The 14,864-nt window shown below is 32.2% G+C and overlaps 1 protein-coding gene across 1 annotated transcript; it reads left to right on the top strand.

Moving 5' to 3' along the window:
• Positions 1–9,933: 9,933 nt before the first annotated feature.
• On the top strand, positions 9,934–11,461 carry LOC128229706 (killer cell lectin-like receptor subfamily E member 1). Its single transcript, XM_052941509.1, has 3 exons — positions 9,934–10,078; positions 10,386–10,465; positions 11,357–11,461. The coding sequence occupies exons 1-3, from the start codon at positions 9,934–9,936 to the stop codon at positions 11,459–11,461; spliced, it is 330 nt and encodes a 109-aa protein (XP_052797469.1).
• The last annotated feature ends 3,403 nt before the right edge of the window (positions 11,462–14,864 follow it).

Raw genomic sequence — 14,864 nt, 5'->3', positions numbered from 1 at the left:
GAACAATTTTAGTCATACTATAGATTATTATGGGAATATTACAAACATGCTGAAAAACCTGCTGTTAATTTTAATACTATGCAATGAAGATTTTGGTAATATTCCCAGAATATTTCATGTCCTACAGCAGCCCACGTGGAGCTTTTTCTTTTGGATTATTTTATTTCAATTCATCTTTTGATATGTCCAAAAATGTTTTGGTAATGTTACCAAATATTTCAAGATAATATAATTGTATTCACGATGAATTTGAGAACGATAACGGAAAATGTTCGTAATTCATTTTGGGAATATTACCAAATATTTGTGACTATTCCTAGTTTAAGAATGATATAGAAAATCTCTCGGCATACTATGGATTATTTTGGGAATGTTCTCAAAAATGTTGAAAAGCCCCAGTTTTCAATACTATGCTATGGTCCTACAGATAACTATTTGTGGAGTTTTCAAAGGCTTTTTATTGAATTAGTTTGTTTCAGTTCATCTGGTAATATTCTCAAATAATTTTGGTAATGTTACCAAATATCACGATCAAATTGGTAATATTCCCAGAAAACCTGGACATTTTATTCAGAATCCTAGAAGAAAATGTTCATCATTTATTTTGGGAATATTACCAAATGTTTGTGACTTTTCATAGTTGAAGAATATTTTTAAAATCTCTGGGCATAATATCGATAGTTTTGGGAATGTTCCCAAAAATGTTAAAACCCCCACTAAAACTTTAAATACTATACTATGAAATGTTTGGTAATATTCCCGAAAGGTTTTGGTAATGTTACCAGAAATTTCAAGATTAATTTTGGTAATATTCCCAGAAAACCTGGACGTTATTTCCAAGACAAATTTTAGAATGTTAGCCGAAAATGTTCATAATTCAAAAAATTACCAAATATTTGTGACAACCCCTAGTTTTTATTAATTTTTAGAAAACCTCTCAACATACTATGGATACTTTTGGGAATATTACAAGAAATGTTAAAAATACACCATCACTCTTCAATACTATATTACAAAGTGTTTGGAAATATTTTCAAAATGTTTTGGTAATGTTACCAAATTTTCAAGATCAAATTGGTAATATTCCCAGAAAACCTGGACATTATATTCAGAATCCTAGCAGAAAATGTTCATCACTTATTTTGGGAATATTACCAAAGATTTGTGACTTTTCATAGTTGAAGAATATTTTAGAAAGTATCCCGGCATAGTATGGATTATTTTGGGAATGTTCCCACAAATGTTGAAACCCCCACCATAACTCTTCAATACTATATTACAAAGTGTTTGGAAATATTTTCAAAATGTTTTGGTAATGATACCAAATTTTCAAGATCAAATTGGTAATATTCCCAGAAAACCTGGACATTATATTCAGATTCCTAGCAGAAAATGTTCATCATTTCTTTGGGGAATATTACCAAATATTTGTGACTTTTCATAGTTGAAGAATATTTTAGAAAATCTCTCGGCATAGTATGGATTATTTTGGGAATGTTCCCACAAATGTTAAAACCCCCACCACAACTTTCAATACTATTCTACAAAGTGTTTGGAAATAGTTTCAAAATGTTTTGGTAATGTTACCAAATTTTCAAGATCAAATTGGTAATATTCCCAGAAAACCTGGACATTAAATTCAGAATCCTAGCAGAAAATGTTCATCATTTTTTTGGGAATATTACAAAATATTTTCATAGTTGACTTTTCATAGTTGAAGAATATTTTAGAAAATCTCTCGGCATAGTATCGATTATTTTGGGAATGTTCCCACAAATGTTGAAACCCCCGACACAACTTTTAATACTATACTACAAAGTGTTTGGAAATATTTTCAAAATGTTTTGGTAATGTTACCAAATTTTTAAGATCAAATTGGTAATATTCCCAGAAAACCTGGACATTAAATCCAGAATCCTAGCAGAAAATGTTCATTATTTTTTTTGGGAATATTACCAAGTATTTGTGACTTTTCATAGTTGACTAATATTTTAGAAAATCTCTCGGCATAGTATCGATTATTTTGGGAATGTTCCCACAAATGTTGAAACCCCCACCACAACTTTCAATACTATACTACAAAGTGTTTGGAAATAGTTTCAAAATGTTTTGGTAATGTTACCAAATTTTCAAGATCAAATTGGTAATATTCCCAGAAAACCTGGCATACTATGGATACTTTTGGGAATATTACCAGAAATGTTGAAAACCACACGATAACTCTTCAATACTATACTATGAAGTGTTTGGTAATATTCCCAAAGATATTTCTAATCCTAAAGAAATGCTTTGAGGACATTACAAAGGGTTTCTGTTGAATAAAAATGTTACCATGCTGAAAAGGGAAAGTTGCGTTTTCCCTTTTCATTTTGCGGTTTGTTTAATGATGTTTTCTTATTCTAAGTTTTTAGTATAATATATCAGCGCAGTTTGTATTTAACTCCACAACACTATTTTATTTTGAATTCAATATCTTGATTTCACTCATCATTCGACTCTGTGTAAGACAACTGATATTCCACCTACATTTTGTATTTGTTTCTTGAAAGTGTTCTTGTTGCATTCCTTATCAAAATTGACCACCTTTGACATATTCTGATGACGTCTCAAAACATATATTGATTTATTGTTTTATTTTACGTTTACCTATTACTCCCAACGCTTGGTCTGCCAGGTGCTTATTCACCATACGAACTCCATGATTGAGGTCCTATCATGTGTATGGATTGTTGCATTCTAATGCATTCACCTACCTGTAAGGTAAATATTTCATTCTCCGCTAATGCAATGAGGTTTCAATACCCGTCTGAAAAGCAACATTACTTTTGAAAAACACACCTTGGCATTGTGCTACCAAAAACTTCTAAGTTCTAAATATCTGACAATAAATATCTTTGTTTAACTTTGCAATCTTTCCAAAAACTTCAAGTCTGAATAAAATGGTATCAATCTGAAAATGTATGTAGTTAAATAATCATGACTATTTACCTTCCTTTTATAAAATTGCAATTTAAACCACAAAGTATTAAAGATTATTATTTAAGTTTTACAAATGATCCTCATAATTATTTGCTTGTTTTATATTCCAAAATAAAGGATATCATACTGATTATAGCGGGAGAGGCTGCTAATTATACAATGTGCAAAAAACCCAGCCCCCGGTGTAGTTATGTACCGAAGGTCATGTTAATTCTAGTAGGGGTCTCCTCTAATCATGTTTTTTTACATGTGCATGAACAAAATTAATAGTGTATGTGATTGCTGGAAATTGTCTGCTTTAAACGGAGTGTGGTCCGTCTACAAGATCATAGTTTTAATTTTAGTTCTTAACTGGAGATAATGCTGATTGCAACAAGGTCCTCCACTACTGCTTCTGTGTCCTCGAACACTGTAAACAGTGTATTTTTTAAAATTAAAGTCATGCTGATGTTAGCGAAGCTACATTTACTAATCCATGTACAGGAAGTGAAAAATACAGTCAACAGTGTAGTGATGTATTGGAAGTTATGATGATTGTAAAAGCGGCCCTCGCTTCTAATGAAGTATGGTCCTTGTAAAAAGAACGCAGACCACATTGTTATTATTTACTGGAATGCAAACTGATTGTAGCAGGGCCTCTGCAACTTGTGTTGTTAATTTCTATATTCAAGAACATATTTCTCATTTTCGTTATTTACTGGAAGTCATGCTGATGATAAAAAGGTCACATCTTTATGTGTAGTGTGATCCATATAAAAAACCTAGTTTACAGTGTAGTTATTTACTGAAAATCATACTGATTTTTGCCGAATTTTAATCAGTGTGATCTATTGTGACCTGTATATGTACATAAATAATTGGCTTTTTAGTTTAGAATCCTAGTTTTATCTTAATGAAGACCAAGACTCATTCAAAAGAACTATGTTTTCCTGTTATTATTTGTTTGCAAGTATGTTTTAATTCTTGTTTAGACTGCTCTAGAGTTTGCTACTTCCTCAATATTTAGAAATTTAAAATAAAACACAATTTTTCATAGAATATTAGAAAACGTTCCAGATGATATTAGTAGCAAGTACTGAAAAAAGTCTATTTTTTAGATAAGGGAAAACCTTTCTGTTTAAATATAGGTTTGTTTTAAAAAATAAATACAAGTCTTGATAAAAGTGTCCACCAGTGCAAAATCTTGGATTAAAACTCTCATGTTGGGGATCACATTTTTGTGGTTATTAATCTGAAAGTATTGTTGGAATTCAAAAGGGTTCATAAAGAGTGTTCTATATTGTATTTAATTTAATTATGTGGACAGTCATTCAAAAGTACCAGGAGCAGGGAAGATGTTTTGTCAACTTTTGTTGCGTGTACAAGAACAAGGCCCACGGTATAGTTATTATCTGTAAGTCATACTGATTTAAGCAAAGGCCTCAGTTATAAGTGCAATGTAACCAATGTACTCGAACGAAGCCCACTGTGAAGTTATTTACTGTAAATAATCCTAATTGTAGAAAGGCCTCCACTACTAATGCAGTTTGATACACGACCAAGGCCACATTATAAAAGAATACCGTTTTCGCAGGTGCAAGGGGGCGTTGAGATGGCTGTCTGTTGCATTACAATGTACAGTCTAATCAAACCGAAACTTCTCTTATTATACTTTGTATATTTGTTTCCACCTAGCGTGCAATGCAATATTATTCACCAAAAACGTATAATATGTTTTCCATTTGCAATGTTTATTGCACAATGGAAACAGGAAGTTACCTAAAATATAGTTTCCTCTTTGGAAACAAAGAAATGGTATAGTTTGTGATATGAATAATGCGAATGGTTTGCCTTATTATCATAAAATGTCCTTATTTACGAACGAAGGTAGAATATACCGAAAGCAATAACAACATCATCAAATTACATGGTTATGTTATTATGCAAAAATTGTGCTATAATTATATGTTTCAACTATTAAAATACAAGTAGCGTTTCATTACTTAAATCGAAACCGAACAGGTAATCTTCAGTCGGTTAGTTTTAAAAAAGGTGCAAAAAGGCTGCTACTTTCTGGTTTGCAAATTTAAATAGACATGTGTGGAGTGTTTGCGGAAACAAAATGTATCGCATATCTTACATATCCAATTGAACAATAAACCAGAGAAAACGGTATGTATACGTATCTTATGCTACGGACGTAAATAAGAAACAGCTAAAACCAATAGTATGTTATTAAATAAATATGTCAACATCATTCTTCATACAATCAATGATCGAAATATAATACAAAGTCCCGGATAAGCGTTTAGCGTACCGTCAACGTATGATTACATTCAGATAAAAAGTACGTTTTCGTTGCAAACATGTTTTTAAATTTCAAAACCAAATGAAGCAGAATCCAAGGTAACTTAATCTGATTATTTATGAGCTCACAGATAATATATACGGCAGGTGTGTACGGCAGAGGTAAATAAAAACGCATTTAAAAAAACTCCAAATTTGTTTCCTGAAGAACCGAATTTGAAAATGTCCTTATATGTCAAACACAAAAACAAAGCAACAACATCAAAATGAAATTTGTTTCCTCAATAAAAGAAGTAAACACACAAAACTATTAATGTCCTTATACGTGAGACATTTTAAATTCTTACTTCAAAAATACAGAAAAGCATCGCAATAAACATATACAGTAAACCTGGTTCTAGTAATATCATATTACAGTTAGTTGGAAAACCGTCTTAAATAGCCAGAAAAGATATAACTAATTAAGTTTTTAAATAAAATAGTATACTAATTATATAATGCAGAAAACGTCATTGAAAAACATATTAAGATAAACATCTACATGATAGACATATTGGATGTTAAATGCGTTTTGTTAAGGATAATGCCATAGACATGCGGGTCAAACCAACTAATCTATATATGTTTTTATCGTTTTTTAAAAGGTCACCAAAAATCCGAGAAGTTGATGGGTCGAGACATGTTGATGTGTTTAAATATTTAAGCTGGTCAAATGTATTGACTGTTACGAATTGGACAGTTTAAACCCTTGTACTAAAGAGTAGTGAACAATATTGGTTCACGCGATTGTAATGGGTGGAGCGATAGCTATGTGCCTACTTATCAGTATCATATTGTCTGGACAACCTTATAGATGAAATAGATTATAAATGTGTTACATTCAATATAAAATCGAAAAACAATAAAATCACTCGCGGTCAAAGAAAGTAATATGTTCACTCGTGCACAGATCAAATTTAAACATTTTTTCACCATTTTTTGCTAACATTCCACAACTACTAGTATATTAATTAAATTGGCGTTGATTGGCAAATCGCGTGAATGACTTCAGGTCGTGACATCAATTTATTGACAACCCGCAGTGATCACGGGTTAAATAATGTTGATCTCAACCGGAAATTAAACAAGTTTCTGTTTCTTTTTATGCAAACCTTCCGAAAGTATTCAACTGGCGTGATTGTCAAATTGCTACTTAAACAAAGCCGTAACGTCATTGTAGTGACGTTTTAAATAAAAAAATCAAATCATTTGCGAATGTTGTGTTATTTGTGCCCGATCAAAAGTGATCATTTGAAACCATTTTACTGATGTATGAAAAACATGTCCTGCATTTACATAGTATCATATTGTCTTAATTAACAAAACAACAAATTTATTGCTTTCAATGTCTAAAAACCTGTGTGTATAGGTTAAAAGTACTAGTACAATTTAATGTCCCTATATCATTAAAATTTATTACACTGTCGACGGTTTCTTTACCATAAGTCCATGACTCATTTCTTTTTTAACCAACACTTTTTCTAAAGTCCATTATTTTCGTCATAGCAACGTTTACTTCTAAGCCCAAGTTTGTACAATAGTTAAAAAGTATATCCAACGAGTTTTGTACGAGATCTTGGGGCGACATGCTTAGTATAAAGATATCGTCTACAACCAGTGAAAGTATGAGACATAAATCAGTAATGTTTACGCCACAGTTTGTCCTATTTTGTAATTGTAGCTACATAAATCATTAATGTCTGGTATGCCACAGTTTATCCTATTTTGTAAATGTAGCTACATAAATCATTAATGTCTGGTATGCCACAGTTTATCCTATTTTGTAAATGTAGCTACATAAATCAATGATGTCTACGCCACAGTTTATCCTATTTTGTAGATGTAGCTACATAAATCATTATAGTCTACGCCACAGTTTATCCTATTTTGTAGATGTAGCTACATAAATCATTAATGTCTACGCCACAGTTTATCCTATTTTGTAAACATACGAGGCTGTTGATAAAGACTGTGAAGTATGTACCTCATGAATATCATTATAATTTCACATGGCAAGTTTTATGTTTATTTATAACCTTAATGATTTCCAAAATTGAACAATATATTGTTGAATTTCTAAATTGGTTTTCATAAAAAAATACGGGATCAAGAAAATAATATATTACGTGTTGGTTTTATTTGAACACGAACAATCAACACGGTAATTCAATGTAAGTAACGAATTTAATGGCACAATGTGAACAATGAATTCATGGAAAAAGGTAGAAATATCCAATTAAGTTTATGGACAAATATCAGTTACCTTAATACTTGCCAAAAGTAACGTTTGTATCCTACTTTCCGTATTTCATGATAGGTTTTATTCAAGACACGATATTATATTAAGAATGTCTGAGTATAAAATCTCTTTTTTTATACTAAGACATCATGTTATCGGAAAAATAGTATAAACTAACATTCAAACAACTATGTACTGCGCCATTATTGAGACATTAGTGAACAATGCCTTTTTGCAATTAGTTGCATCATATTTAAACAATCCTCTTACAACAAAGAAGCAACTCGAAATGTTTTGAACTTTTCAATTACGTAATAAACAACGAAAAACTGAAGGTTTATCCGAGGTAAAAATTAACCTAAAGTATTTGCCTGGTAACGTAGGTATCCTTGAACATGCGCATCAATTTATACACAAGGATTTGTTCTTCTGCTTAATGAGTTTTCTTCATCTTTCGCCAGTTTGAAAAGCATTTTCGACTTCCCGTTGGCTGCAGGGTGTTTACATTACAAGGTAACTTCTTGCCATCAATCTTTATCGTTCTTCAGCCTTGGACACCCTGAACATTTGCCTGGCTCAATGCATGAAGTTAAGCTTACAATCAACTTTATCGTCATCCTTCTCCTCAACCATTCCAACAGACCTTCAACCTTCGTAGGCAGCCACCACATATGCATCACCTTCGATATCATTAAAATACTTGCATGTTGGAAACACTTGCTGCAACAAAGTCAGACGCTTGAACATCTTTCCAAATTCAGAATCTTTATTGTTCGTCGTGAATGTCACATCATTCATTTGGTAAACATTGCCGAACATTCCTTGAACTACTTTACATTTGCTGTCCGAGTTCCAGAAATGTATTCTGTCAAATAACAGGAAGGTTTTCTTTACATCATCAACTTTCTGTCAATTTCAAATTGACTCCGACAGCATACAGTTTCATAGTCGTCTGTTGCTGCATTGTCTTTATTAAGCTCATTTCACATGGTTTCTTTTTGGTTTCTTCCATTCATACTAGATTGCATGGCCCGTGTATGTAGGTTCATGGCATCGTGGATTGTTTCATTCACTTGCTTAATTGCATCATCTGCTATGTGCTTCGTTGTCCTGCCAAGACTATCACAAGAGCCCTTTCCCTTTCCATGTCCTTTTCAAAAATAGTTATTTCGTTAATAGGGCAGGTGTTTTAGTGATTTCCTTTCTTATGTAAACATGTATATTCCTTTACTGACTTGACCGTGAGTCAGTGAAACATTGAACCGTTTTGTTAGTCCAGAATGATATATTTCAAGGCAGAGAGTAATGAGTCATGCAATGCACAAACATGAGGAGTACGATATTGTATTACTGATAATAACATACTGTTTATGCTGCATTTCATGATATTCTTTGTAATAAGCAATTGATGGGTGTATGGTGACTATTGCTTGGTTCCAATACTCTGTTTGAACTTCGTCGAGGGACCTACATAAAAAATGATATAAAGGATGCCAGCATATCAAAAAACCTCGGCATAAGACGGGTAAATGTAGCAAGCAAATGGTCTGTTTCGGACTTTCAGCTTCGTAATTTGCATGCAAGTTTTTCAGATAGCCAATGAGAACTTTGGTTAACTTCTTTTCTGTTTCACCAAGTAATTACTTTGCATCAGTCTTTCCCGGCTGAGTGCGACTTTTATCGTCTGTGTTCAAGAACGCGATCACATACTATTCTACAACCATTGACAGACTTTGCTTTACATCTTACCGGGCGAATTCATTATGAGCGTCTGCTCAGAGGACTACATCTACTGATCTGATTCAATATTCAATTGTTTTATGCAATTCTTCCTGAGATGATTATATGTCTGCTGTGGACCTTTTTCTACCAAGATGCTACTTACCCTTTTAAATTTCAGCCATCATTTCTTGTAAGTATTTTTTTCCAACTTGTTACCTAAAAGAAATATTGCCAATGCCGTATTCTTTTTGATTTCGGCGGCGGCGGCGGCGGCGGCGGCGGCGGCGGCGGCGGTAGTAGTAGTAGTAGTAGTAGTAGTAGTAGTAGTAGTAGTAGTAGTTCGGCTTAATATGAAGTATTTAAGGACATTGCACAACAGGTAATTACTATTAAAGTGCGTCCCATATCATTTTGAGATGTTATCGAACATAAAACATGCTAAGCCATCTCGTTTTGTTATACAAGGCCATATAAATGTCACTTTTAATTATCATTTTGTTGTCGCTAATGATGTAACACATGCAATTGAAAATATCCTGACAAAGCACAGAACAGCTATTGGTTACACTTCACACCTTGATCAACACCTATTGTTGCAAAATATTTAAATATGAGCAAGCGGACGTCCTTTTTAATACTGCGGATTTACTTTGCCTCGCGAAGACAAAATGAAGTTGGCGTTGATTTTTGCATTCTGCTTTATTTTGAAAGTTGCCTGTGAAGGTAACACAGTTCTTCCAAGTTCCTGCGCATCGGACCTGGCAACAACTGTGTCAAAGAGTTTGGAACTATTGAAAAACGCTCTTGGAAGAGGTAACCATATTTTATAAACACTTATGCGTGTACATTATTGAAACATACCACGTTTATTATTTAGCTTTTGTTATGATGGGTACTTAAAGTGAACAAAAAGATGAATATACGAATATAATTACTGATATTAAAAGTTATCGGGTCTTGATGATTTGATCCCGTTTTGCAATTTTATTAAGATTTGTGTTTTAATTAATCTTTTTGCGATTATTTTTTTATCTGGTTGCATTTAATCCATGACGTGAAGAATACGCTGGATAATGTGTGATTAATGATTTATTAAAATACAAACATTGTTGTCTACCAGAGTGTCCAGATAGGTGGCTGTATTTCCAGGACTCATGTTATCTCTATGGAAAGGAAACTATGAAATTTGCAGCCGCGCAAGTAATTTTTGTCGATTCTGGTAATCATTATCATTGTCATTATTTTTCAAACATTGGACAACGAATACGGATGTCAGATGTATATATTTTCCTTTCATGTAACGTTTAATATGATCTTTGTTTAACTGTAGCGTATAACATTTACATTTAAAGTTAAATACCGGTATTAATATATTTTGTGTTTTCCATCAAGTATGGAAACCGTCATACACAATGAAAACAATGAATTTCATGATGTTTTCATTATGAAACTATATTATCACACAAACCCTTTATTTTCTAGGGCAGACTGTATGGGATTGCTATCGTTTAAAACAATAACTACATAATAATTTAGTTGTTTTCTGCATTAGGTACTCTGGTGCGATCCCTAATCATAGAAGTACTTTAAGAGTTTAAGGGTTTATCTATTATTTTTTATTATAATTCTGAAGTTTTCTCAGGCTAATGCTTAATGTGATAAGATATACCATTTACGTTTTATTTCTTTCGGGATTTGTGCGATAAGTGTGAAGCTGTGCACACACGCACTAGTTTTCATTGCCAATGGTCATTGGCTTTGAACCTGTACGGGGGAAAACGTGGTTATTTTTAAATGTTTGACTACTGGATTGTTTTCTGTCATGTTTAATATGAACACGGCGTGCATATAATATGGGTCAGTGATTACAGACTTATATGTGAAATTTGAGACAGAGATTTCTTTCTGACAAAAAGTCGTATATAATCTTCTCTTTCAACGTAATGTAAGTAGTGTATCATAATGCAATGAATAGTATTTATATAATGCAAATCGGCAACAAATACTCTCACTGTTAGAACTACATTTACATGTCCTTTTTCTTATTAAGACAATATACTCTAAAGCTGTCGCCCATGACTCTTTCTTCAGAAAGTCTGTGAGGACAGCGACAGTCACCTTGTCTACATCAATGATGAGGAAGAAAACACATTTCTCAAAGACATGGCTCGTGAAATGATATGTACGTACACTTAAACGTTTGCTTTATTAGTTAAAAGGCACGGATCGGTATTTGTTAATTTCTTTTGATGAAATTAAAAAAAATATCAGAATATAGTATTTTAATTATTCCTACAATTGTTTAAAACTAACTTTGCATGGACAAGAGGCATTGATATATGTTGATAAGCTTGTGATTTATAGTGTTGCTTTCTGTACTTCTCTACAGCTCGACACTGGTGGGTTGGTCTTACGCACGACGCAGTCGCAGGTAATTGGGTCTGGAACGATGGCTCTAGGCCCACCTTTACTGGTATGTATAACAATAGGTGGTAGTATCAGTTGTAGATATAAATACAAGAGACCGATGCTTAATACAAGGCTATTGTTCGCTGTATACATATATATATACTATATATACTATTTTTAGATCGTCAGAAGATGAAACAAAAACATATCGTCAGCTTATCAAGTTTTTGTACAAATTTACCTGCATTATAAAAAAGAGGTTCGCATACAATGATATCTGTTAAATGCATGAAATCTTCACAACAGAGATGCTGATGATAACAATATTTAGTGCAGAAATGGCGTTACGTATATGTCAACATATTAGCTGTAATAAGAATCGTGAAATACAAAATATCTTGTACGAATTTTAAGTAACGGATGTACCCAATGCCTTCCATAAAAATTGCATCCACCAACTTAAGCTTCACTTACAGTATTATCATGCAGTTTGTACTTAGAGTTATTCTGATAAACAACAAAAACACCAATATTTATGCAAAAAGCATGTAACTAACCGTCCTCTGTACTTGCAGACTGGTATAAAGGCAGGCCTGTCAGTGCCGGAGAATGTGCTTTGTTACATCACGGCTCATATAACTTCACGTGGTACGACACAGTGTGTGGAAATAATTACAATTTCATTTGCGAAAAGTAGCTCACTAACTGAATTGGTCAATGATACACTTCGGTTAGACATGTAATATGATACAAATCAATACCACCCTTAATATGTTTTGTGTAAGCAAGTATTTTAATCTAAATAGAATTTAATTAAGTGAAGAATACATTTACGGACAAATTCACCTGTTGATCCTTTTCGAAATCAATTAACTAGAATTGGATATCCGCGAACACCGCTTTGTTATCAACAAATGAACGAGGGAATGTGTGAAATGACAGCAAGCTCAGTGTCCATGAGAAACCTTTTTTTCATTTATACTAAACCAATGTATAGAAGTTTCTAAAACAAATAAGTGTCAACGCTTATATATTACCGTTGAAGAAATTAATAATAAACACATCTACATTGTCTTAAAATATTCACTCTTTTGTTTACTGTGATCGTTTCTATAATAACCTATTTCACGTCTTTAATTGTGTACACTATAATGAATGTACTTGTAACATTGAAAACACGTCATCAAGAAATGAAAAAAACAAACAATTGTTAATAAAATAACTATATATTTGGCAACTGGCAACTGTTGTTTTGTTGCGAAAAGCGTTGATACACAATTGAAAATTATTTGTTCCTGTGTGTTATGTTTTGAGCAATACACATTCTTCAATAAAATTTTAGTAAAATATGCTTATTCAAATTCAGTAGTTGCTTATGGTACGATTCTAAGAATTAAAATTGAGTAAAGAAATCTTGGTTTAAATCAATTAAAGTCATATTTCACTGAGTTTTGCTTACACGAATGTGTATCTGCTGTGAACATTATTTGACAGTGACCGGTTTACTAAACTATTCAAATTTCAGAATTATTTCATGAAAATTACACTGTACACAATTAAAATGTTCTTAGTAAGTAGAGAAATTCCATACTTATAATATTTAACGGTAATGAGTTGTACAAAATATCACGCATAAAAAAGGGATTCGGACAATAAGATGTTTTATCTTCTTTATATTTCACTGCTTTGTAAATGTGTTTCATTATAGATCTATATTGTGTATGTATGGATGTCGTTGTTGCATATTTGTATACATTGTTAGTTGTATTAGCAAACTACTTTTTATACTTAATTACTTTCCAATAATGAGTTATGTATGTATTTACACTTTATGTGTTGCAATAAAAAATAACACCAATGCAATTGTGTATGATATTCAATAAACAAAATGTACATAATCGTTAAAAACTGTGCTTAAAAATATCATTCCTAGATCTTATAAAATTTATTTTACGGGATAAGCGTCAGATTCTTATTCCGACATACCAACATACCATCGGGTTAGAATTAATTTTCTTCCCTTTTTGTATTAGTGTAGTTTTATTATGAAAGGGCCAAAAACAATTAGCCAGATAATGCATTTTAGCAATTTCAGCACAATCTTATTCTATTGTATAGAAACTATAGAAGGATGATGTATTGGTTTTTGGAGAAAGCTAGAGAAAGGTCTGTAGGCTTAAGGTTAAGGTAAAAATATGTGACTGTTAAATCACCACTTATACCGTCAAAAAATCTTTGATGGATCGCTTGATCGTTAAACAATATCCCTTTTGAGTTAATAATATTTAACATCGGTTTAATACACGGGTAGAAAAATAAATAAATATTTCCTTATTATCCAGTCGTCATGATACGAAGTGATATTAATCCTGGCCATTGTCATTGTTAAAAATATCCTGTAACTCGATTGTGATGCTGAATTACGGATTAATTTCCACGTTTTCCTTACTTGAGCATTGTGTTATAAAAGTGTTTGCGGACATAAAATAAATTAAATTTGTAAATTCATATAATCAGATATAGTATAAGTTTCCTCAATATCGATGCTTCATTTAGCTAAAGTTATGAATAATTTAAATGGCAAGATTATTATAACACTGTCATAACAGTGCTTTCGATAACAAAATGCACATGCTTAAAATAACAGACCAATAGATTGTAAATGAACGTTAATGAAATATACTGAGAATGTAAACCAAGTCGATAAAAAAAATGTTTATGTACATTCTCTAACTACTAGCTAATATCCACAAAAACTTTCAGCATGGCAGGCCAAATTGTATACGGCAAATGTACAAAAACCCTTTAAAGATCACATGTCATGTGCTGATAATCAAAATCACGTGACATTATTCAAACAGTTTTTTTTTTCATTTGAAATGATTGTTTTACTTTTGACTTTGAAAACAATGGGATTTAATGGGACCTTAAAACAATATACCAAACACTCGTGTAATAAACTATTTCTCAAAAAGGTTAGTTTTCGTACGAGGTGGCAGGACCAAATATATTTATGTATATAGTTTGCTCGTGGAAGTTTAAGCATGCTAAAATAAATGTAGGTATAAGTGTGATTGCTTTAAAGTCTACATTCGAAATTCATTGTGTAAAGTATCATTTATACCTTACGGCATACATGTATTCTTCCAAGCATAGCATTTGTAACGTGGAAAGGCAAGCGAAAACAAAT

This window comes from Mya arenaria, chromosome 4 (assembly GCF_026914265.1).
Source record: "Mya arenaria isolate MELC-2E11 chromosome 4, ASM2691426v1".
In the NCBI taxonomy this organism is placed as follows: domain Eukaryota; kingdom Metazoa; phylum Mollusca; class Bivalvia; order Myida; family Myidae; genus Mya; species Mya arenaria.
The sequence above is the reverse complement of the archived record's forward strand: the minus strand, read 5'-3'. Positions and strand labels throughout refer to the sequence as shown.

What these genes read in the sequence shown, in the direction of transcription:
- LOC128229706 (XM_052941509.1), top strand. Translation starts at nt 9,934, where the DNA reads ATGAAGTTGGCGTTGATTTTTGCATTCTGCTTTATTTTGAAAGTTGCC. An exon ending in GAAAAACGCTCTTGGAAGAG is followed by an intron (nt 10,079 to 10,385) that starts GTAACCATATTT and finishes GTTGTCTACCAG; the next exon opens with AGTGTCCAGATAGGTGGCTG. An exon ending in TGAAATTTGCAGCCGCGCAA is followed by an intron (nt 10,466 to 11,356) that starts GTAATTTTTGTC and finishes CTCTTTCTTCAG; the next exon opens with AAAGTCTGTGAGGACAGCGA.